At 43.2% G+C, this 25,136-nt stretch overlaps 1 protein-coding gene across 2 annotated transcripts; it reads left to right on the plus strand.

Moving 5' to 3' along the window:
- tmem266 (transmembrane protein 266) lies at positions 1 to 25,134 on the plus strand. 2 transcript variants are annotated; one of them, XM_071499131.1, is made up of 11 exons: positions 1 to 891; positions 2,352 to 2,450; positions 7,839 to 8,027; positions 17,587 to 17,741; positions 19,024 to 19,097; positions 20,091 to 20,147; positions 20,301 to 20,439; positions 21,211 to 21,326; positions 21,947 to 22,139; positions 23,191 to 23,253; positions 23,341 to 25,134. In XM_071499131.1, the coding sequence occupies exons 2-11, from the start codon at positions 2,437 to 2,439 to the stop codon at positions 23,976 to 23,978; spliced, it is 1,638 nt and encodes a 545-aa protein (XP_071355232.1). In that variant the 5' UTR covers positions 1 to 891; positions 2,352 to 2,436; the 3' UTR covers positions 23,979 to 25,134. The 2 variants fall into 2 exon arrangements, with proteins under 2 accessions (XP_071355232.1, XP_071355223.1); XM_071499122.1 differs by having other exon boundaries at positions 1 to 877; positions 2,341 to 2,450.
- The last annotated feature ends 2 nt before the right edge of the window (positions 25,135 to 25,136 follow it).

Here is a 25,136-nt window from a genome sequence, read left to right on the forward strand (position 1 = left end):
AAATAAAAGACTCAGTCACTGAAGTCACGACTGAGCGCCACAGAATGACTTGAAGTTAGTGTAAGAGTATTTGTTCATTTTATTATTATTTTCATTTATTTATTTATTTATTTTCGTGCGGGTGGGTTGTTATCGCGAGGAACTCTGGAGCTCAAGAGGTGAAGTGAAGCGAGTGTTTTTCTACGTCGACGCTTCCAGGGTGGCACAGAAAGAGGGACGTCTGCAGGCTCCTATGGCTTAACAGGAACACAGAGTACATCTATCGATATTATTGTGTGTTTTTGTATGTGTGCGTGCGTGCGTGTGTGTATGTGTGTGTGTGTGCGTGTGTGTGTGCGTGATTTGTAATCTAGCCAGGTTTCCTCCGCGTTGACGGCGGACCTCTCGTCACACATCTGTCGCCGCTGGAATCCCATCTTCAGCACCTGGACAGCTCCCGGTCGTGAACCTCCTCTTATTTATCGGGCACATGGATTCCCTGGTGTGATTGTGGGGGAAGCCCTGCAAGCACATTATGCATCCCTCCGAAGATGCCGTTATCTCCCTGACTCAGTGACAGCCTTGTCGTCTCCGCTGAAGGATGGTGCTTTCAGTCCGGAGTAGGCGTTTTCGTCGTGCGCTGTCTTCTGAGAGGCGATACGGGTGCTTGGCCAACGCGAATTTAAGGGGAATCGCAGCCTACACACAGCAAGATCCGAGCTTCCCTCACACTGATCATCATCATCATCATCATCATCATCATCATCACCATCATCACCATCACCACCATCATCATCATCACCATCATCGGCGAGGAGGGAGATATAACCATCATCTCTGCGAGGGCAAAGGAGTCACGACCACACTTTACACAATGTAGAGCAAGAAAACACAAGAGGTTAGTGTGTCTTTGTGTTTCTTTTCCAGTCAGTGCTTGAGCTAAAGCACCCACCGTAGTTAGTTTATTTCTGTTGGATTTAACAAGAACAAGACTGAGACTGTATGGCCTCTAAGCACAGTGGGAAAATGTTACCAGCCCCATAACTGTTTATGTAGCTACGTCTTGGTGGATAATGATTGCAAATGCATCTTGATTATGTTGAATGCAGAGAGCCTGGACTGAAATAGCCCACAGTGCTTGTTTAGTGAAATGAAATAGTAAAAATTGCTGCCTTTGTGGACAACCACCTCAGCTGATGAAGCACTTACTATAGACTGTACTTAGAGTAATAAGTGGCAACTCCAGATGCTGATTGTGAAATTCGATCTCTCCGATACTGTGATTTACCCCAAGTCCATAAATACTTTGCTGTGCAGTGAATTTCCTCCAGAAAGAAATAAACACATCTTTGATGCCACTTAGCTTTCTGGTCACATCTACAGTGATTTCTTGCAGTAAGAGAAGCACAGGGTTTAGTGTTTTGGCAGTGAATTAAACCCTTTGACTTTCTGCACATCTTGTTTTTCCTCAGTATAATGCTAAAGTCCATATTTTTGGGTGCTGCAGTGAAACAATATCGCTCTCAGCCCTTGAATGACCTGGGTTGATTTATCCTGAGTAGCATTTAATCTGCTGTGCTTCACTACATTACTCTGCTGTGGCTGTAAATGCTGACTCCTCACCTCTCCATGTCTGAAGGTTTCACTGTGTGTGTCACACACTTCTCCCTTAAATTGTGAAGCTGTGAACAGAAATGCAAATGGGTAATAAATGCAGTTACTGCTCATCTGGTGTTGAACTGATTTCAGTGTTAGATTTACACTGCAACACTTATTTTTTTTGTAAAAGTGGATGTTTCATGTTAAAGTGGTGGATAGGTGCTTGTGGCTGTCCTGTCTGGTCGTGTCATGTCTGTTCTGTGCAAAGCAGCTGGAGTGGGCTTTCACTGAACGGGCTTGGACATCAATGGCTCTCTATCCTGTGGCACAAAGAGCGAGCATCCTGCTGTACTTGCTATGCAAGAGGTGTGATGTTCCTCAGCCCCTGACTCACAGAGCGCGGCGTATATTGGAGGGGATTTAAAATCCATTAAAGTTTAGTGCTCCCCAGGAAAAAAGTTGAACAGAGCTGAAGTGAGGACAGGGTGCCTTCAGGAGAAGCATAAGCACTGATACTACATTGATAATTGTGCATGCATTTGTGTTATGCAACCCAACTTTATATAGATATTTCACAAATTTGAGATTGAAAGTTCATTCTTGACCTTGGAAACAGCAGTTGGCAAAACAATATCCACACAATGTCTATTAGTGGAGGTCCCAGTCCTCTCATAACATCGCTCAGCAGACAGATTTTGCCCCATGATTTACTTCATGTGTTTTTCCTGTAGTAATGACATTGTTCTTTTGTATTTTCTATAGGTGTAGGATAGAGCCAGGTCTCTGCAGTGGTGAAATCACATTTCACACTTAGGGTCAAATATCGTGGACGTCTATTTGCAGCAACAAGACCTCAACATGAGCAATCCCCAGTAAGTATAACACTTGCCAGAGTCTTGTTTGAAACTATGTCTGAGAGAGTGTGAAATCTTAAATCTCTATTTATGAACACGTAGTCTTGTGCAAAGGGCATCTCACCATGGTAGGATGTGATTAGCAGAATGGGACCTGCATATTCTCATGGCCCTCCTGTGAATGACTTTGAACGGGGATCAGTGCAAAAGCGGAGCTCTGTCCAGCATCTCTTTGAGTGAGAGAGGACGAGCGACTGGACATCTCCAGTCTCCATTGGCATCTCTTAGCATTCAGGAGGGATGTTCACTTGTCATCTTCTCTTATTAATAATTACTCTGTGTGTGGTCCTCCAGACAGGTCCTGCATTCTGATGACAGCCAGCCAGGGTTGGGGCTAAGAGAAGGGAAAAGGGAGGGAGAAGGGCAGTGGATTGGAGTAGGTGGAGGCGGAGTGGAGTGGAGTAGAGTGGAGTGGAGTGGAGTGAGGGGTGAATGCAAAATGGGTTCAGTCAGCTGCATCTTCTGGTTAAAGGCACAGGATGCTGCTTCCAACCACCAGAGATCTCTGTCCAGGCCTCAGAACAGCAGATTAGTACAGCTGATGGTTGATTACAAGTCCATTTAAACAGAGACATTAGTGCAGAACAAATTAAACCAGAGACAATGTGTTGACAACTGGTTAGTAGCACAAAGGCATGATTTAATGCTGCTGAATGCCGGTGACTCTCTGTGAAGTGACAGATGGAAAACTCATGCAGAGAAAGGTCTTTGGAGTTATTTTCACCCCTGCTCTCCCAGACTTGATGCTGCTGTAAATCCTCTCTCTCTCTCTCTCTCTCTCACTCTACAAACAGTGGGAGGCAGGATGGGGAAAGATATTAGATGGTCAGATACAACAAAAACATAGTTCATATTTAAATAGCAGCGTATGCAAAGAGACAATTGAAAAAGAAAAATGACACAGCCTTACTGATGAGGCAGCGCTCTTCCTATTCTCCTATGTATGGAGCTGTTTGTTTTGTTTTTTTTCCTCATTCAGTGCACAAAGAGCAAACTCCATACACCCAGAGGAGCCTACTGGCTTTGAAACAGGTCAGCTAACATTTACTGTAACTAACCTCAGTGTCACGTGATCCCTTAGTTTAAGGAACTGTTTTCTATGTTTATCTCATCATTTTGGTTTTTTAAATTTGAGGATCAATGGTCCCTAATGAATGCATTATTAGTACTGTCAAGGAACTTTTGCTAAAAACGAGAGTGCCCCAGTGGTTTAGGAAATTATTTAGCCTTTTTAAGATTAACTTCTTCGGGGGCAGTAAATGGACTTTGGGGTGAGTGCCACAGACACTGGAGGGAAGTATGAAAGTATTGATAGACAGGGCAACTCATCGTTGGACTTTTTTTTCAACATTGGTTGCTGGCACCTTTTTTTGTAGATGAAGCAGCTACTGTTGGGATCTCTACAGAGAAAATCCTAATGTCTCAGACGTCATTTTCTCCGCTCACTAACTGAGATGATATGGATATTCTTTTATGGATTGGACTATTTTCTCTATTAACAGTAAAGAGAAGACTCCAGAGACAAACAGCTTCACTCCTCATTGATGCAGTGGGATTGTCAACTGCTGTAATTTCGCCTTGGACCTTGGACCTCAAAACAGCAGGCTTTGCCTAAAAGATCTGATCATGCAAATGTACCACTGTGTCAGGAGCCTGTGGCTGGGTTGGTGCTGCTGAGGAATCTGGATGGTGCCCATATAAGTGATTTGGCGCATTGGTCCCACTTTCCTGATGATATCAGGGGAGTGAATTACTGTGTGCCGAGGAGTAGCCAAGTATCCGTGTACAAACTCACTGGGTAAGACAGCGTGGATGGGTTGTAGACAACTGGAATACAGTGGCAGTGAGCACTCAGAATGACAATGATACTGATGGCCTCTGCAAATCACCAGTTCATGCTGAGGCAACACTTTAAACTCTGCTGAAGTGACAGAAGCAGAGAATTCATTGCCCTGAATAGGTGATTTAAAATATGAAGTGAGAGCCATCAGTCTCATCCCCTACCACCTTGACAGAATAGCTATATTATTTATTATCTGAACACTGTTGTTGTCCAGGGTTGGAATTGACTATAACTATGATAAGACATCGTAAATGTCTGGTTTGACCTAACTTCATATAAACAGTTATTTATCCATGGAAAGTTGACTCTTGCACACACAGTCATATTTTTTTAAGAACTGCCTTGCTGTGCAGTCACACCTGGGTGGTGAAGGTTGAGTGCTGTGCTAAAGGACGTGCCTGCTACATGAAACTAAAGTAAAGCCCACTCACCGAAACTGAAGACTATTATCTGCCAATACAATACAGAGAAAAGTTGGGCGGAGATGTCAGTCGTTTCAAACTCTTCTCAGACCAGACTCTGTTTGTATGATGTAAAATGCAAAATTATATAACTTGATCACATTCACAAGGTATTTGATATGTACCTGACATTAGGAAAAGATTAAATTATTTTAGTCTTAGCCTCTTAACTGATCATAGTTTGTCTTAACTTTATGTTTCAGCACTGTACATCGACTCACTCTTGACACAGCCCCAGCTACAGCCCTGGAAGTTAGCATATTCCCCTCTGATGTATCTTATGTCGGCATTTGAACCCCCTGTATGAGCATGGGTTTTGGTATTCAGTGTAAAAAGATATAAATTAGTTTTACTTTCTGTTGAGTTCAGCAATATTGGACTTCAGTGGTGTTTGAGCACCTTTCTTGCAGAAGGCTGGGGAAAACTGAGGTTGGAATAGATAAGTGAGATTCATTTAAACTGCAGATCTATGGAACCACTGAGTCTTGCCAAGAAGATGTTCCTATTGAAAATGTCTAAGTGAAAAAAGATGGTCTCGTATGTGTTTCCAAGAAATGTGTTACTGGGGAGTGTCTCTGTGTGGAGGGTGTTATTTGGTTTATACCTTGTTGTAAATGAAAAGAATATAACAAGGCAAATGAGAGGAGTCACACCACCAAGAATATAAACAAAGAAACCATCTAAAAACTGATCACATATTTTCTTAGCTTTGTATTTAAGGTAAATAATTATTTCCTGTCATGTCATGACAAACAGAACTAAATTGTTTATGCAATGATTTAGAACTGGAAAGGGCGAGATGTCAACAGGCTATTATATTTTCATATATGCATTGATCACAGCATGGTGATTTATATTTATGTGATGTTAAAGAAGTGCTGGAGGGATAACTGTGATTGCTGTTACTCTGGAGGAGCCTATTCCTTGCAGTTATTATACACAAGGAGCAAATAGACCTCCATTAAACACCGATTAAATTTTAAAGCTACTGTACTCACTAGAAGACACATTTATATTTACACATACTATAAATAAATTCCTAAGAATATGTTATGTCTTTGACCAATACATAGTTTAATTAGCATTACCAGTTAAAGTGAATAGATGGATATTTTGGAAAAGCTAAGCTATAATCAGTTTCATTTGAGTGTTTTGAAATATAATATGATATAGTAAGTTCATGTAATTATGGCCTTAAGACGTAGCTGTACAAACAGGCTCTGTTAGGTGCTTCGTGGTACGCCTTAGTTCTTACTCTGTATGGGTGCAAGATTTTCCCCCCAGCCATGCATGCTCTATGTTAACCTTTTTGCTTCCTTGTGGCGTTTGCTAATATTACATGCTCTGAAAAGATCCCAGCCTTAAGCACGTTACTGGCTGTCCTTGCCTGTGTCGTTGAAGGGTGCAGAGTGTTCAGATGGGAAGCCTCTGCTCCCCTCCCCAGGATGGCAACCAGCCACTCCACTGGGCTCTGCACATAATGGCTCCTGGCCTGCTCTGTGATTGTCTGGAAATGTGATTTTGATGCACTAAACAGTTTGTGTCTGTCATGACTGATTAGCGTCCTTGTTGCGGTTGGTCAGAGGTGCCAAGTCCACAGATAACAGTGGTATGCGCAGGCGTGTGTTGTGGTGAGCACGTTAATATATGGGCGATTGACCCTCAAGCTAAACAACACATGTAGCACGACTCACATAAGAAAAGGATCAGATATTTAAAGGGTGGAAGAGCAAGGCATTTTATATACTGAGGAGATGAGAATAAGAGGTGTTGCATAGTCCTACTGTTCCATGTTAGGACAATATGGTATTATAAGTGATTCTTGGTTCCCTGTTGGAATAACAAAATTCCCTTTCAAGGGAGACAATTAAACAGGTATTAGTCACAATGTAAGTCAGGAAAAAGACAGACTTTCCTCCCCAGGACCGTTTACATTAACATTTAACAGGAAGGTGGGTCTGCTCAGTGATCTAATACTAACTGTTCCTTCCAACTCTGTTCCACCTCCAACACAGAGGTTGTAGAATTTACCAACCCAGTGGCTTTTGTTCCCTGTATCTTGTAATCAATGCCTTCTTCCACTGTTAAGCACTGGAGTTATTGATGTCTCCACAGTGGCTGCACTGGGACGACTGCCAAGCCGTGTAAGTCTGCTGTTCACAGGTTGACATCTCCTTGTCCACTATTGGCTGAGCTGGAAGGATCACAGCCCTCCTTAGATATTAAAATTTTTAGACCTCATTGGCAGGAAAAATGACACTTTGTTGGGTTCTGTCAAATATCACTAACAGAGAAATTACAGCAGATAAATAAAAAGGAAAAAAACCGCACACAACTGAAACAACCTTTTTCTTTTGTCCTTCAAATGTATTAAATTTAACAAATACTGTTGTGTTGTACTGTATTGGTTGTTTTGTATGTTTTGGCCTGACCATTTTTTAAAGTATGCCATAGGTCTTTGTATCAATTATTTATAAGAAGTCATTGTTTTCCATTTAACTTTTATTTATATTTATGTATTTTACAACCTAACAACTTTAACACATCGAATTCACGTGCTATACTTTTGGAAAATCAAATCCAGGTGAGGAACAATGGAGTTGTCAGTTTTGATCATTTATTGATGACAGGTGTATCAGGTGAGCATACTTGGTTACACTAATAGAGATTTTAAAGTTGTCACTGCTGGCAAATAGGCTAACATAATTTTAACACAAAAACAACAGAGCATCAAATTGTACACTAGGTCACACATCACAGGTTTTAAGTTTGCTCAGTCCTTGTGTCCTTGTTAAGGGTGCCAGTGTACACTGGAAACACCATGTTTGTGTTTTCATTCGTCAAAATTAAGCATGGTCCCAGCAGTTGTTATCACATTTGGTACCTGGAGCATTTTCCAAGTACGTACATTGGCTAATTCAAACAAACAGCACACTTTCGTCCAACAAATGTTGCTCTGGTTGTGTGGTGTGTGTGTGTGTTCGTGTGTGTGTGTGTGTGTGTGTGTGTGTGTGTGTGTGTGTGTGTGTGTGTGTGTCACAGGGCTCCTCCCAAGGCTGGAGCCTCAGAGCTAGAGGTGATCTCCCAGCAGGTGGAGGAGGACAACCAGTGCGTGGCCCCTGTCCAACTGGTCAGCTTCGCCTACAGAGACTTGCCTTTGGCCGCCCTGGACATATCCCTCGCTGGATCCCAGCTCATCTCGAACCCAGATGAAGAGGACAACAGAGAGGGGTACGTCCCATAAATTAACTCCAACATGCCCTTTCACTTTCTGTTTTTGCCTGACAGTTTGACCACAGCCAGTCAAACAATCTGTAGTGATGATTCTGCAACTACAGCAACTTAAGTGTGGTCATGTAGACAAAGAGGCACTGTATTCAAGGAAGCCCAATAATTTGGTTCTGAAACGACACGAAACTGAACACTTTAATTTTCATTGTTTGAAGGGTATCAAAGACCCTACATTTTGAGGAAGCTGGAAACAAATTAGTTGTATGATTATCAATGAAATCTTTCTATAATTAATTTGTATACTAAAAAGCCCACGATGTAATTATATATTGATTGATGTTGGCCGCTCCAGCTAAGAAGATGCTGGAGATATGGTGTCTGAAACACTGTCTCTGCTTGTTGTGTGAAAGTGCTACATCCATAATTAAGGCAGAATTGCAATTACTACAATCTATAATCTACCCTGGCAGAGAAAAGCTCTGCCGTCACTCTCTCTATTGCTCGTTATTGCACATGGTAATTACACTTGGCATATTGAATCACCCCTCGTTTTTTATTAGAGTCCAGGAGTCGAGGATATTTGGCGATGATTTTATTAGTGTCACCATTTTAAATGGACAATGTCTCTACTGATGTGTTCATTTCAGCTCAATGACACAGCAATTTTTCGCTACCAGACAGGCCTCTGTTCATAATGTCGATTTCTGGGAGAAAACAAAGAGTGTTGTTAGCGCCATAGCTTTTCCTGAAATGTCAGAGCCTTGTGGCTGCGCTGTTTCTGTCCACGAGGCCTGCTTGTCCTGGGTTTGTGTTGTTTTCTTATCACCATATCGCCATGCTGCAGGCCCAGTACTCTCAGGACAGGACACACCCCTCCTAGAGCACCCCTGTAGCAAGTGTCCATGGCTCTCAACTCAGGAAGTGTGACTCACAACCCTTTGGCTTGCTGCGATGCTGGCAACCATGCAGAGAAAGTCGACAAACAGCATAAGCTTAATTAGAGCATTCGGCATTTTGCCATCCAAGTCCTGGTGTGTCAGCTGACCATGTCCGGCTGGACTTTGCCTTGTCTGGCCCCGTCCGGGCCGATGTCTCTGTGGGACGGAGGGCAGGGACAGATGGGTCCTGTCCCAAACACCCACCCTCTTATCCTATCTCATGTCTTTCTCACTCTCTGTTGTACACAAAAAGGACAGAAAACACACACATAGCAATGTCACAGCAGAGGGCAGGATCTGGCAGCCCAGCAACATTATCATCACAGTGGGCTCTCTCATATGGCACCATATGACACCCTGGTCCCCTGGGATTTGGCATTGTGCAGTGGAAAACTCGTGCATTGCCAAGACATGCCTATGTGGAATTTATCAAGGCAACAATGTAAATATTCATTATATTTAAGAGGAGGGCTCATTCATTTTGATCAGAGAAACACCCTCAGAAAACGCATCCAGGAAGCCAGGAAATATTCAGCAGTGTAGTGAAAACAATGTGCTGTCTCACGTCCATGTGAGTGTTACAGTATGTTCAGTGAGCTTTTCAGATTGGTATTCCTGATTCAGGTCACAGACATTCCAACACATAACTGTCATCACAGTTTCATACACAGTCGTTGTTTGGAAGTGCTCTTGGGAAAATCCACATAGCTAGCTCATTGTCACAAGTTCTGGCTGCCTTTGTGTGTGTAACATCAGAGGAATGGCACAAAGGTGAGATGTGTCGTGTGCTGCAAGATTTTAAATTAATCAAGACTATCAAAGGTCCTGATGGCAGAGCAGAGGGCTGACTGATCTGTCGGCTCTGTTGGCTCAGTAAACCATTTTTTCTCCCGTTTGTTGGAATGTATGTTCATGGAGATTCCTCTGCATACTGTAGGCTAGTTTCAGCTCTTTAGAAATGACTGTGCAGAAGAATATAAACCCACTTTCATTGCCTCGCCTCTATTTTGGTTATTAGCAGGACAGTTTGTTTTCACAAACTACTATGACTTACATTCTTGCGATGCCTTTATATCTTAGTCATGTTCTTTGATGTCTGAATGTGATTAAATCCTGTGGTAGTTTAGTCCATGAGCGGATGTAATCTAATTTCAGTTTAATCATAAAAATTACTGTTGTTCAGTTTGGAAAGTTTATCTTGATTTCTTGTTCAGTGCTTTGGTTTGGAACTGGACATGGGGCAAGGAAGAGCGTTCCGGTCACTGGAAGAGCTTCATACCAGTGGCCAGAGATGGGAAAAGAAAGGGCTTATTACTTGTGATCTGAGTCTAAATCTTTGATGATGAGACCTTGGTTTTGTTTTGTTCCATATGGCTGTGGGGGAAAAAAAGGAGCAGAAGAATACACACCAGAGAAGCGCATTTAGTCTTGCACGGCAGCTTCTCATGGCTCTTTAACAGGAGATGTGGGTGTTTTATGTAGGAGGTGGATGTTCTTGCGGACTACAAGGGGCACATGCAGTACTTGCAGATTCTGTGCAGTGGTGAGTTGGATGGAATTATTAATAGATTTTGGCAGCGCCATCTTCTCCAGAACTTGGTGGAAAGTCCAAGATGAGGGTGATGTAGTCTCACTACCACACTTTGGTCACATAATTATTGTCCTATTTGTATTATTGTATTCGATCCATCCATTTTCTACACCGCTTATCCGAAACCGGGTTGCAGGAGGGGGCTGGAGCCAGCCCCAGCTGACTTCGGGCAAGGGCGGGGTACACCCTTACAACAGCTGGCTGTGGCTGTGAAAAGCAGACATTCATTGTCTGTTTAAATATTTTGGTAGTTGTAATAAACAATGGCAACGTTATGGAGTGTGCATCAATTTTTTAATCAAAATGTTATTTTAATTTGCCTGAACAAAAATTAGTTTTGTATTTGTGTCACTATAACTATCTGGCTACAATGATTTCAGAATAGTACATGTCGTAGATCACAGCATTTGCATCTAAGATTATTTTTTTTAGCTGAGCCATTCAAAATAATGGCAAAATTTGTGCAGGTATTTTTCCTGTTTTTTTTAATCAAACACAGTATTGTATTATATTGACATTTTCTTCTATCCCTGACCTTTGTGACCTCAAGGAGGGCATCAACCTCCCTGACCTCAGTCTGTGGACCCCAGGCTGCACATCCTGCACTGTCTTGCCCTCGCTTATCATCCCCACATCAGCTTGCTGTCCACAGCAGCAGTAGCATATGCTGTTGATCTCCAGGGGCCAGACTGAGAGGTGTGAGGCACTGCAGAAATGACAGATGGTTCATATGGGTCAACCTGCCGCTCTGACTGGAGGAGAGGGGAGGCAGTGGGGATAAAGAGAAGGATGGAGGGAGGAATGGAGCAGATGACCCTCCTCCCTGCTTTCATTCACAAAGCTGCCGAGTGCAGATCACAAGGAAATGGCTCCATTTGATGAATGTCATTTCTGTTCATGTTGGATAGTGATGTGGGATTAACCCTGTGCCATGTTGCACGGTGACAGCCATAGTTGCTCGCTGATTGTGTGGGAAATGTAGGGTATTAGATAATATTATATATGCCCAGGCCAGCCTAGATTGATTACATCACTCAACATAGTGCTCAGATCTTCACTACAGTGCATTAATATGGTATTATGTCAGCAATCACATAATCAAACCTAGGTTGATAATGCTCAAGGTTGAAGTAAGATGGAATATTTAGAGAAAATCTAGGCTGTACAATAATACAATCTAAATCTGAAGGACCTTGCCAGGCTCTAGTATGAATCTTGGCAGCAGCAATATTTCATGGGGCTTTGGAACCAGAGCCATACTATACCTGTACTGTGTTGATGGATGTCTGAAAAGAGAGAAGGATTTCTCTTTCCCCTCCCTCTGACTCTATTTCAAACACACAGAGGAACAGTCCTCTCCATCAAATTGGCCCTCTTGCCTGGCACCATGTGCGACACAATAGATGACATTTGAGTGCAGGGTTTGAGGGTTTGTTAATATTCACAGACATGCAAAGTGCGAGATTGCTTTTTAGGCTGAGAGCGAGAGAGATCAAGTGTCCTGGTGAAAACCCATTTATCAGGGACAGCCTGTCTGCTGCTCTGCACATGGAGCTCCATCCATCTCCATTTGCTTAGTATCTGTGGCCCATTTCTCCAGCAAAGACTAGCTCTGAATCTCCTCCGCTGGCTTGCACCATGATGATGCTCACAGTATGAGACCTGATGAGATTAATAGTGATGAAACATGCAAACTCTAAAATGTACCATTGATTATCTATAACTTCACTTTATTCAGCATATTTATTGCTTAGCTGGTTTTCCTCTCTCAGGGCTTCTCATCCTCTGTTTGGCTGTGATAACAGATGACTTCGTTACACAGGAAAGAATTTAGCCAGTTCTTATGTCGGCATTTGTCTTGAATCTCATGCAACCGAGGTACATGCCCCACCTGTGTTTTGTCAAGAAACAGAAGCTCTCAGGTAAAAAAAAAAATGCATATATCAGAATGGAATGCCTCTTCAAGTATATAAAGTAAGCAAAGGAACAAGTGTGACACAGAGCTTGAACAGGCTGAATGGGATGAAGTCCTCGCACCTCTGCTGTTGTGGTCCATTTTCCCCTGCCTGGGCCTGCTGAGTTCAGCAGATTGGTGTGAATTGGCTGAAGTTTATATGGAGGGAACCACAGGGCGGTGTACTTATCAGTGCAGAGAGAGAGCCATTGAGAGGAGACAGTAAATTCTGTGGGACCAGGATCTGACATGACTCCTTACACCATCAAAGACAATTCAAGAAAAAAAAAAGTTGTCTGTCAAAAGAATAATTAGCATGAAAATGAAAAATATTGAGGCTTTTTTTTTTAAACCTTTAACAATCAAATTGACTTATTTAAGTAATGGTTCACTGCCAAAAGGTCAGGCCACAATATAAAAGGTTCACAAGATGATTTAAAGGTATGCGAACGCAAACATTTATTTCTGTTACACAAGATCATGTTTACTTTTTTCTAAATAATATTTGTGTGTGCTCAGCTCTGTGCTCCTTCAACCATTCAAAGCTCTTAAAATTCTTCAAAAAATAAATAAATATGAGAATATTTCACTTAAGTCGAACTGCTGACACTCACATGTTGCAACTAATTATTATTTCCATTATTAATAAATCTTTCTTATTTGGTAAATTGATCAATGAATTTCTTTGTCTATAAAATGTCATAAAATAATGATAATAAATGCCTAATTTTCCAGAATCCAAACTGATATCAAGCTGCAGAGCACAGATGTAAGAAGAGCATCAAATGTTGACATTACAGAAGCTGGAACCAGCAAATGTTTGGCATTTTTACTTGAAAAGAATGACTTCATTAAGTAATCAATTATGAAACCAGCTGCCCAATTAGTTTCTGTCCATTAAGTAATTATTGAATAGGACTACTTGTTCCAGCTCTGCTTTTGTGCGGACCATAACCTGTGACGAAGGCCCAAGTGGACACTGCTTAAGGGTTCATATCCGAAAGTTTTGGCAAACAGTGCACTTATGCTACAGCATACTGTATGAAAAGGGTTTTTTAATTTGCTTCTGCGCCTGAATAGACAAATGGCTGTGAGGCACAGTGACCCGAGCCTTGACCCTGTAGAGAACTGACTGGCTGTCTTAATTTTTTTCTTTTTTACACTCATAGCATGATTAATGGCTTTGGAAGCAAATGTAATTGTGAGGCAAATGCCACAGATCTGTACCCTAATGTGCAGAGCAATGTTGCTCTGTTGTAACTGTGCAATCAAGACATCAATCAAGAATTCCAATCAATTATTTAGAGGACAGGCCCAGCACTGCAAGTTGTTCACAGCAACATTATTTCTAGGCTCTCCTTTGCAAACGTTTTTGAAGGAGAAGTTAGTGTTTGCAGTTGTTCACTTTTTGTGTGTGTGTGTGTTACAATCAATACCCCAGACGAATTGATAGTCTTTCAGACTCATTACTTCTGAATGAATTTTCCCCCTTTCAGCCCTTCCCCATGCGCTCTCACTCCATTTCTTAACACAAACACACACACTAACAGAGCACCACCTCTCTGATTTAATTTCCATTTCACTTGTGCTTAATGAGTTTACATTGTATTTTATCCTGTCTCAATTAGAGGTGACAGTCTGATAAAAGAGGTGCTCTTTGTGATAGGCTCCTCATCTCGGTGAGAGTTTCTCAGCTGGGGCTGAAGCCAAACCTCTGTCCTGTGTGTGTGTGTGTGTGTGTGTGTGTGTGTGTGTGTGTGTGTGTGTGTGTGTGTGTGTGTGTGTGTGTGTGTGTGTGTGTGTGTGTGAATGAGCCCCAACAGGGCGACCAGACACCTTCCTCTGTGCCAGTCACTCTGCCTGATGTCTTTGTCCGCTCTGTCCTGTCTGGCCATTCTGCTGCATTGGGGGCCACTGCATGCAGCCGGTGTCATGTACGGCATGCCATCACTTCCATCTCAGGCCACTATTGATCAGCCTCATGATCTAATCCCCTTGCTCTGCGCTGCTGTCGGGCACACTTCGATCTTCCCTCAGTGTGTTACCACTGCAGCCGCTGGCCTGTTGATGTCTTTATGAACCTGTCCACAGCTCACACCACCCTGCATCTCTCATTTCCTGCACAAACAATGTTCTTAGCCCAGTGTGTGTGTGTGTGTCTGTGTGTGTATGTGTGTGTGAGAGTGAGTGTGTGAGTGATGATTTGTGTGCACACACATATGTGTGCATGACCAACCCTCGGGGTACTGCCCATTTGATCTGAACCAGCCCTGACCCTGGGAGAGTGTGAGGTGATTTTCATCCTTGGCTTGCTCCACCACTGAAGCAGCCTCACTTCCTCATAAATACTTCAGGTCCTCAGCGTTCAAGGTTTAAAGTGATTTCCCTAAAATTAAGTTTCTGAGCTTGGAGTAATCCATCACTGCCATTTACTCTGCTTCCAGACAGGGTTTTTCTTTACAGGTTTATTAAATTAATACCTTTTCTGCCTGGCTTATAGGAGAGGTCTGAATGAATTATGATTCCGCACAGTACCAGTTAAATCATGATTTTCAATCCTGAAGGTTAGTGAGGTGTCTCTTGGATTCTGGGCAACTCATTCTGTCTTTTAACTAATGGTCCACAAATGTCCAGTGACTGTGTGTTAGGCATATCATTAGGTAAATGTTTCTTTTCCTTGGCTCTCCTCCACTGGCAGATGGGGTTTGACATTGTTCCTTGGGAACAGATTGGTGCAGGGGAAAGTCTCTATGGTACCTGCTAATGATACCATTACCCTCCACCACCTCTTTGTCACCCCAGGTGTTGAGCTCCTAATCTGTTGGCATTGGCTGGTACAGAGGGTTGCTGCAGAGGGCTGAGTGTACCAGTTAGCCTCTGGGAGAGCATTGACACAGCATGGCAGAGCTCCAGCCTCTCTGCTGACCTTGGTGAAGGATGGAGAGGAGGTTCAGCTACTCCTGCAAAATGACACCACTTAGATGGATCACCTCAGAGGATAGCTCCAGTTTATTACATTTTAGGTATTTTTTTTTTTTTTTTTATAGTTTTGGCCATGATTCCTATTGGTTATGGTACTCAACAGAGGGACATCACTTCAGTGAAGCCCAATTGGCCAAGAAACATGAGACAATTAGACAAGTCATAAACAGGCCAACTCTTTTTAGAGGTAAAACCAGAAGTAAGTACAGCGCTCTTGTTACCATGATGGCCAAACCAAGACAAATAAAATCCACGTTATAAAAAACTGGAATTATTCTTTAACTCAATCAGGATCTTCCTCTGTTCTCTCCTTCTCATTCTTCCTCCTCCAACACCCCCTCCTTCCTCTCTGGCTCTCTCTCCAGTTCACTTTTGGATGAGTCCCAATGCCTTTGAACCGGCTGCACCCCGCTTCCTCTCTCAGTGTTTGCTGCCTTTATTCTGAGCTGAACCAAGAGGAGAGTAGAATAAATTGCATCCTCCCTTGTCCTGTGCAGATATTGCCTGTAGCTTTCCTCCTATGGGGGACAGGTGACAACGAATCACTGCTATTTTCTGCTGAGGAACATACTGCCTTTCAAAGTGTTGCATCCGAGAAAGGACAGCACCCAGCCCACCTCCCCAGCCCCAAACACAAACACGCACCTCCCTTTTTTTGCATCTGGTTTTCTAAGAGTACATCTAAAAAGCATGTGTGTGGAATGCAAAGCTGTGACAGGAAGGGAAAACCCTGTGTGCCTCCTGGAGATTTGTCATTATTTATTGACCATAAATCCCCAGGAGTTTCAGTCAGTCACAGTCTCTGATTGGAGGAATTTGAAGTAGAGAGTAGGAATGGATTTAAGGCAGGTCTGATACTCACATCCTTGGGCTCAATGCACCTGGACAAGGAACAAGCACACTGGGACACCGGTACCCTCCAAACTAATGGAAAATATATTGCAATGTGGAGGGATATGTATAAGCTGGACCTGCTAAACCACTAGTAGGAATGGCAGCACGTATAACACACCAGTTCTGGGAAAAGGAATTACGAATGATTCAGATTTCTCCCTCATCCCTTGACTCTGATGTTCCCTCAACAACTAGCCAGGCACGCAGATACAAACAGTGTCATGAAAAAATCAGATGAAGGCATTGTCAGTTAAGCAATCTTCTTTTTGGCTGGATGCATCTGAAACCCCACCGTCACACTGGGAGAGCTATACCATGCAACGAACCACCTATAGTCACTTGTCCAGAGCTGGCCAGGTTGACAGCACACCAGTCCCCAAGATTGTCAGTCAGCTAGCCCGTTCCATCCCAAGCCCCATCCTGACACCCAGTGAAGCAGCAGGGAGAAGAATTAAGCATGAGGGACTCTAATCTCTCCAGAACAACACTTTACTGACTTTGAGGTTATACATATGGGATACGGACTGTATAGAACAGCTATCGCCTCCTCTGTGGATGTCGCTGATATTTCAGGCATTAAATCTATAAGTGCGCTATACAAGCATGATCTGAGATATGCTTGAATATGGATTACAACAGATGTCATGTAATCTGTTTCCAAAAATAGGCACAAACAACGTCATGGCTGTTGTAGTAGGTAGGCTACACTGCATGATGATGGTGTAAAAGGAGGGCTCTAATAAGAAGAGAACAGTTGCAGAAAAGGCAGGAATGAATGGTTTTATGAGGCGATGAGGAAAGGGACAAGGACGAAGTGACGCCCTGAATCCATGCAGAGAATTACTTCATGCTAATAAATTATCTCATTTCCAGCAGAATCGGTGTATTTATTCTTTGCATTGAATTTAAGCGCAAATTAATTTCAGCATGCATGCTCCGCATTCGTATGATTTGCATGCAGAACTGTGCCTTCTGCTGAAAATCATTTAGGAGAACGTTGACTGAAAACTGAGCCAAGTCAAGGTTGAATACACCTCAGGATTTGTGTATCCTGACATTTCTTGTGTTTTATTGATTTGACCTCGCAGGCTGGCTGTCAGAGCTGCTCTCTGTTACCAGTATTACATTTTAAAATAACACCACAACAAGACACACCATTTATCTTTGTACCCTCTTCTCTCTGCCCCCCCCCCCGATCAGGTCGAACTGGCTGAAGCCATGCTGTGGAAGAAGGGCAGCGCTGTGGCAGGTCTGTCTGCTGTCGGCGGGCTTCAACTGTTTCCTGGTGGCCTGCGTTATCCTTGTGGTGCTGCTGCTGACGCTGGAGTTGCTCATAGACATCAAGCTGTTGCAGTGTGAGTACTGGCAATACTGTGAGATTATCAGTATGATATAGTAGTGATTTTTTTGGACATAATACTGATTTTGTGGACATAATACCAGGGAGACGGTTTGTTACGCTCAGGCTTGGCTACCACTAATGTTCTTGTAGATGGAGAAAAGTGGACCGCTCAGCACAACTGTTTTACTAATTGTTAAACAAAGGCACTGGGCCAATGTTATCGACTCAAATAAAGACTTAACACAAAGGAGAGCTTAATTAGCACAAAAGCTAAGCTGCAGGAAGATCTTGTATTCATAGAGGTTACAGCAGAGTAAATGACAGACAAATATAGATTTTTTTTTTCATCACAGTGTAACAAAAATTGGTTGTGGAAAAAAAGGAATTTCATAGGTGAAGGCGCACCTCTAAGTAAGAACATGCACCATTTGTTTGTGAAGAAGATAACTCGATGTGCAACAGGTATGTGATCATGTGCAGAAGAGTGTAAACACTAGCTGCTATCCCGCTCTTACACATCTACTGTATAATGAGTCTATGTCACCGATGATCCATCCTGTGACTGGAGGCTCTGATCAGTCTCTGGGGAATATAACCCTTCCATTAGTATTCCACAGTTAACAGTGTTGACCTATGTCACCCCAGTGTTGCCTTCATCTACATCATCTGGACTTGTGGATACATCGTCATCTATCATAAGCAGAAGGTCAGGGGTTGTGACCTGCTTGACGTCAGGGAGCTGATTGAAGAACACATGCGGTACCTTTACTGTTCCGCTGGAACCGACAGGCTGACATGTGAGAGGGGCATAAGTGAGACAAATGTGTGAAGGGAGATTAGCAGTCAAAGAAATCGGGCAATACAGAGTTGGCTGGTTGATGAGTGTGGGGTTGACTGGAGGAAGATCAATGTACCGATGGACAGATCACTGAACTCGGCAAACAAAGACAGATGGGCGGGAGAGTTGGTGCGCGAAGAGAAATTCCTCAGATGACAGCCGAGTGCTGTTTGAGGCTGTCCACAAATAGCCTGAGGAATAGACGTGCATGTACAGTGTGTATTGAATTTATATTTACAATGTTGCTTCATGCCTCTGCCTGTGCGTTCATGTAGGTGTGTGTACATGGATGCACCTATTTTTACCACTTTACTGCACTTTGTCGATGAGGTAACAGCTGTTAGAAACAACAACAAATAAACAAACATACAATCACACCAAACTGCAGCATCCAACTTTCACCACATCATGGAACGAGAATTTAAAAGACACCAGTTATTCTGTTTTATCCCCACAGTTAATAATGCTTTCCAGTTTGCCAGCATCATCCACTGGATCAGCCTGGCCATCCTCTCTGTGTTCTTCACCGAGGTGAGTCTCCGCCAACCCCGTCGCTCTACACAAAAAACAGTCTCATTTACAGCTGATGCAGCAGCCTGTCGATTAATGCTATGTGGTGCAGTATGTGGGGCCAGTGAGGTACACTGACAGATTCTCATTATAATACTAACAATGCTGTAACGCCCCATGCCCTCTGTCACAGCATGATTAGATTCTGATTAGTGGAGTTGAACTTGTGTATAGCTCCATTGATAGTGTACCTAACTGAAAGATTAAAAATCATACAACAAAGATCTGCATCAGTATTTTGAAAAAACACGTACGTAACTGCTGTTGTTAAAGCTGGCACGGTTGGTCCCTCTCGGGTTATTGCATTGATCCGCACCACAAACACTTTAAAATGCAGATGGAGCTTTTCTGTGCCACTAGTTTTAAATAATTTCATGGCTGCAGGTGTGCCGTATTGATTACCATTTTCTTTACAGCCAGCTGCATTTGTCTTAGTTTCCTACACTTGATTACCCCAATGCTAACTTTTTTTTTTTTTTTTTTTTTTTTTTTTGGTTTTTGAAGCTGGAGTTTCCCTTATAAATAAAAGCAAGCCTTCAGTGCCACATTGAAGCATTTGAGACAACAGGGAGGCTGGTTCCTGCTCCAGTGCAACCTTGACTGTCTGAAATGAGGATGGGGGTTAGGGGATAGCAGAGGAGGAACAGAGAGAAAAGGAGTGAGCTGTTTGCCCTCTGCAGCCTCTGCTGTGTCAGCAGAAGGAGCTAAATGTGGTGTTTCTAATTGTTTAGATGAAATCCTACCACGCCACCTTGTGATGTGTAAGAATATGATGTCATTGATGAATTACCAGCAGAGGGACAAAAGAAATCTGAATTGCAACAGCGAATGCCATCAACTACCCAACGTGCAACATCATCCAGTCTCTCTCAGTTTAGCTGTCCTTGTTTTCTTCCGTCTTACCCTTGTGTAACCTGCTCTCTGTCTCCATCTCTGTCCCCCTGTCTGTCTCAGACGGTGTTCAGGATCGTGGTGTTGGGGATATGGGATTACATAGAGAACAAAGTAGAGGTAAGCTCCCATGGGTCACATTAGTCCTGACTCGGGCCCCTTTCACTGCAGTGTCATTCCCTCAATGTCATACCTCAGTGTGGGTACTGTGGAAGCTACAGACACAACAGTAACCTTGTGTGTGTGTGTGTGTGTGTGTGCACATTTTATCAGGTGTTTGATGGAGCTGTCATCGTCCTCTCTCTGGCCCCCATGGTGGCCTCCACAGTGGCCAACGGCCCCAGCAGCCCCTGGGACGCTATCGGTCTCATCATCACACTGCGCATCTGGCGGGTCAAGAGGATCATTGATGGTGAGACTGGGAGGGGCTGGGGGCTGCTGTCCCCTGAGTCCTGTCCTTTACTGTCAGGTAAAGGACAGGACTCAGGGGACAGAGAGATACTGCAGTGTGCTCTCTGCGGTGTCGGTTACATTCATTCTTGAAGGTGTTTGCTCAGTGTTTTTTAAATTCTTTTTCACCAGGAATGATGGTAGGACATCATTTGTTGGAATGAACCTGCGGTTTCAGTGCTCACGCAATAGCTGCCACATGAAATTGATTTTATCAAATCGGTGCATACTGAACGTTTCATCTATTGGGAAGAAAGCTTTTTTTAACAATGTTGCTCCCCCTGGTGGTTTCTGAATATAATACATTACCTGTTCAAAGTGATGAGTGGTTAGCGGGAGCTATCACCTCCAGTACAAGCTGCTCCAAAGCTGTCATGCTAACACATTAAAACACAATCCAATCCAATACAATACCATAAAATGAGCACTTTTTTCTGACACAAATTCAACAAAAGCTCACCTTGACCGAAGCCTTACAGAAGGGGGCATTGTTTGCAGGATCATAGTGATGCCACTTTGTCCACCTTGTGTAAAGCTTGTTGATAGTCAATCCTAGTAATGAGCCAGTAAATGTGGAGACTATCTAAGTTTTTATTTCAACAAAACTGTGGCTAACAGCGTAAAAAGGATCCACTTTTGGATCTTTAGGCAGCCTTCATTAATCAATGTATTTACTTAAAATGAAAATGGTCTTTTGTAGGAAAACTCACTATAATTTACCGTGTTCTTTTAGCCTACGTGCTGCAAGTGAAGGTGGAGATGGAGCTGGAGATCCAGCAGTATGAGAAGGCCAAGGCGGTGAGGGAGGAACAGCTTGACCGTCTCACTCAGATCTGCCAGGAGCAGGCAGTATGTCCTCTTATTTGTCTCCTATCTCCTTCCTACTTACAATCCACACATTATTTATCTATCTTTGCATTTAACCAGCAGAGGGCAGCAAAGCACTATACAAGACAAGAATAAAATCAAACCTGTACTGAAAAGGCATAAAAGATGCCTACAAAATTGATCCCATATTATCACTAGATAAAACTTTTTACAGCAGTCTTGTGGATATCAGATAGCCAGCATTGTGCATTATCTCAAACCAATCTATTCAATCTATTCACTTCTTCACAATTTAATAATCTAGTGTAGCCTCAAGTGCATCCACTGAGTGCTCAGAGGTGTCTATTGTATGTCTGAGGGTCATATTGCAACTATTACTGTGGACTGGAATGTGCAGTTTGGCATATGCTCACTGTTCTGTGTATGTAAAGATCAGCTATGATGCAGGCAATACAGCCAGCTCCTGAAATCAGGGGCATGAAATGCAAATGAAGTGTTTGGACACAAGTGGATGGATTATTAGTGAGAATATACAGTATTAAGTTAGTATTTTTAAATGCCTTTGTGTATTTACACTGAATGTTTTAAGGAAGAATAAGAGTTTTCTCCAGTTCTGCCATTTTGTCCCTCTTTCCTTTAAGTTTGAAATCAGGCAGCTGAGGGCCCACCTGGCCCAGCAGGACTTGGATCTGGTAGCAGAGCGTGAAGCAGCCATGCAGATCCACCATATGTGGGGTAAACAAAGCAGCACTTTCCAGGAGGTGGATGGACTGGCCTCTGGTGCCTCCGAGCATCATGGTCCAGCTAAAGCTAGAGAACCCGGGGGCCCTGCAGGTAATCACCTGGAACACCCAACTCCTCCGTATTACAGGCTATAGGGTGGGACCTCTCGTCCAGGCTGTGCTTTTGACATTTAACCAAGTCTATGTTCACACAAGTGGATGGCTTAATGTAGAGATGTTCAGTGTGCTGCTAGGCAAGTGATGGGCTAGATGTAGAGGAAGTTGGCTCATGACTGGAGGGTTGCAGGTTTAAATCCTTTGGGCTGGTTGAATTAGAAATCCTTCCTCATCCTGTGCAGCAAGATCGCTTGAGATCTGGTTACTGACAGTAACAAAAAATATAAATAAATAAAGTACAAAATATGACACCAAACGCATCTGCAAATAGTAATAAGTTGCTGCATTCTGTTGGAGAGTAGGATTGTGTGTTAATATAATGCACCAGCACAGTGCTGGTGTCCTCTTTTCAAAAACATTAATCTCACAATCCACATCAAAATTCTGGTGCCACATCTAGATGGACTATAAACCTCTCACGCAGTGACAGGTCATAACTTACAGGACCTAAAGCAACAAAGCGCTGTCAGGGCTCAAAACAGTGAGGCTTTTCCTTTATCAAAGCTATAAATCATAGTGTGACCTGCAATACATCTGAGCCACAGTGTTTTAAGTCAGACATCCTTTTAACTGAGCCTGCTTCTCATACACTCATGTGGTATTGATCATCTGGAGATGATCCCCGTCACATCTTAGGCCGAACCACGAGTGGCAGATTGTATGTGACACCCAAACATAAATGAATATAGGTTATTTGACAGTCCCGTGAGACCCTGAATGGCACTTTTGAGAAACACATCCACACCCAGTGTTGCTTGTTCAGGTTATAGTAAAACAATGTGTTGATTATTCTATTAGAAAAAAGCTGATTTTAAATAACTTATCAAGCAGCATTTATTAATTTCTTATTAATTACCCTGTTATCTCAGTAATTCAAAGTTACTGTTATTTGACTAACACTAGTTTGGTCTCTTAAATTCACACTGGATTCACTTTTGTTGTGCCTGAGTTACAGTTTATTAAGTGGCCATTTTTATCCTCCTCAGATCACCATGGCCAAGATGACATGAACAACTACATCAGCCAGTACTACAGTGAGCCGAGCAGTGGTGAGCATCAACAAGATCCCACTTCAATCTTTTCTACAGCCCATGTCGCACCATGATATTTCAAAGGTCTGTGTGTTGTTCTTGCAGATATGGGGATCCCAGACCCTGCACGCATCATCACCACAGCAGCCATAGACGTGCACCTGCCTAACAACCCCAGCCAGCTTCCCTCCTCTTTGGTGAGTGCAGATGCAGTGCCGTCCAGCCGTTTGCAGCGCACCGGCAGCTCAGTCAGCGAAGCCTCCACAACCACAGTGTCGCGCACCAGCTTCAGCGCCTGCCAGCACAGCATCAGCAGCCACACGCTAGGCTCCACCACGGACTGCAGCTCCACGGTGCGAGAGGCCTCCACGTCCACAGACTACAGCGACCAGCGCTGCTACCCTCCACCCTACTGCAGCCCTCTAGCCCTGGGCACTCAGCCGCGAGGGAGCCCCAGCGCTGTGGTGCAGGAGCTGCTCTCCTCTCTGTCCGAGGACTCCTGTCTCACACAGAAGGGCCTGGACCCTGTCAACCTTAAACCACCCAGCCCAGCAGGCTCCACCAAAACCAGCCCTGAGCTGGAACACAGGGTCAACATCTACAACAAGAGGAACCAGGAGAGCCGAGTTGGGCTCCACTCTAAGCCGCTCATCCATCTGCAGGGTAACGAGCCTCTCCTGGAGGAGAAGTACAGGATGATGGAGCCAGTAGACGCCCCAGTCAACCGTCTGTCAGAGACATAAGACTCTGTCTGACACATGGAACTTGACAAGACTTGCTCTTCAGATCAACCGCAAAAATTAACGCTTTACTTAACTCCCATGTTGTTGGGAGTCACTGGCACATAAACCCTATGTCTGTCATCCTCTTTGTAGTGTTGTAGCTGAGAGAATGAACTTGCCAGAGCAGCACAAATAGAGCACGGAGGACAGGAGACAGACTTGTTATCAGGCACCACTTATCAGGAATTGACACTCACAAAAACACTGAGTTTTATGAAAAATTTTACCAAAAGAAACCAGCAACAGGGCTCAAGCCCAAAATTTTCAGACATCTGGTCCGTGCAGAAAATCTGGCTTTTGATATGTAAAGCTGTGGTTTGATTCCTTGGAAATGAAACCAGTGAGGGGATGGTGCTGAGGGCTTAGTTCCCCTGATACACTTTATAGGAATTGGAGATGCTGGACTGATGATTTATTGGAGAGCTATAAACTGTGAATCAGTTCCCTCAAGCTACAAGGCATGGATTTATCACAAGAGCAGGTGTGTCAGCTGTTTTGGTAGTCAGTCTAGTGTCTCCAAAATTACCAAGAACAGTCCTCTTTGACGGACTGCTGCAGGGTACATCGGATCAGTCTCAACTTCTTTCTAATCTTTGTCTTTCTATATCAGCAATGTTAACATTTTTATCTAAATTCTTTAAGTGGAAAGAGTGTGGAAATCTTTTGACTGGTGGGTGATTCACAAGTGAGTTTTTAATCCAGGTGCCATGACTGGAAGCTGACCAAACCCAGCTGAGTCAGTGTTTACTGAGATTTTGAAAACCACAGCATGTCCCTCATGCACCAAAATAATTTAAAAAAAAATCTACCTGCACATGATAGATTTCATATCATTCAGGTCTAAAGTATTACCTTTTTATGATTTTAATGTTCGCAAGCTGTGTAAATATTTCAGGTTGGGTTTGATTATCATATCACAGCTAAAAAATAATGAGGGACTGGCACTACAATGAAATGTTGGAACGAAAATTACAGCATGAACCTTCAAGATTTGAAACTTCAATATTGCAAACTAACCCTGTTTGTTGTACTGTCAGCAGGCATTTTCTATATTGATTATGGAAAGAGGGCATTACAAAATGAACCCAATAAAGGGAAATCATGGCAAAACAAGCAAGC

The sequence above is a fragment of the Trachinotus anak genome, unplaced genomic scaffold (assembly GCF_046630095.1).
Source record: "Trachinotus anak isolate AG129_WGS33_773 ecotype Australia unplaced genomic scaffold, CSIRO_AGI_Tana_v1 ptg000002l, whole genome shotgun sequence".
Lineage (NCBI taxonomy): Eukaryota > Metazoa > Chordata > Actinopteri > Carangiformes > Carangidae > Trachinotus > Trachinotus anak.

What these genes read in the sequence shown, in the direction of transcription:
- tmem266 (XM_071499131.1), top strand. An exon ending in GAAGAGGACAACAGAGAGGG is followed by an intron (nt 8,028 to 17,586) that starts GTACGTCCCATA and finishes CCCCCCGATCAG; the next exon opens with GTCGAACTGGCTGAAGCCAT. An exon ending in AGACATCAAGCTGTTGCAGT is followed by an intron (nt 17,742 to 19,023) that starts GTGAGTACTGGC and finishes TTATCCCCACAG; the next exon opens with TTAATAATGCTTTCCAGTTT.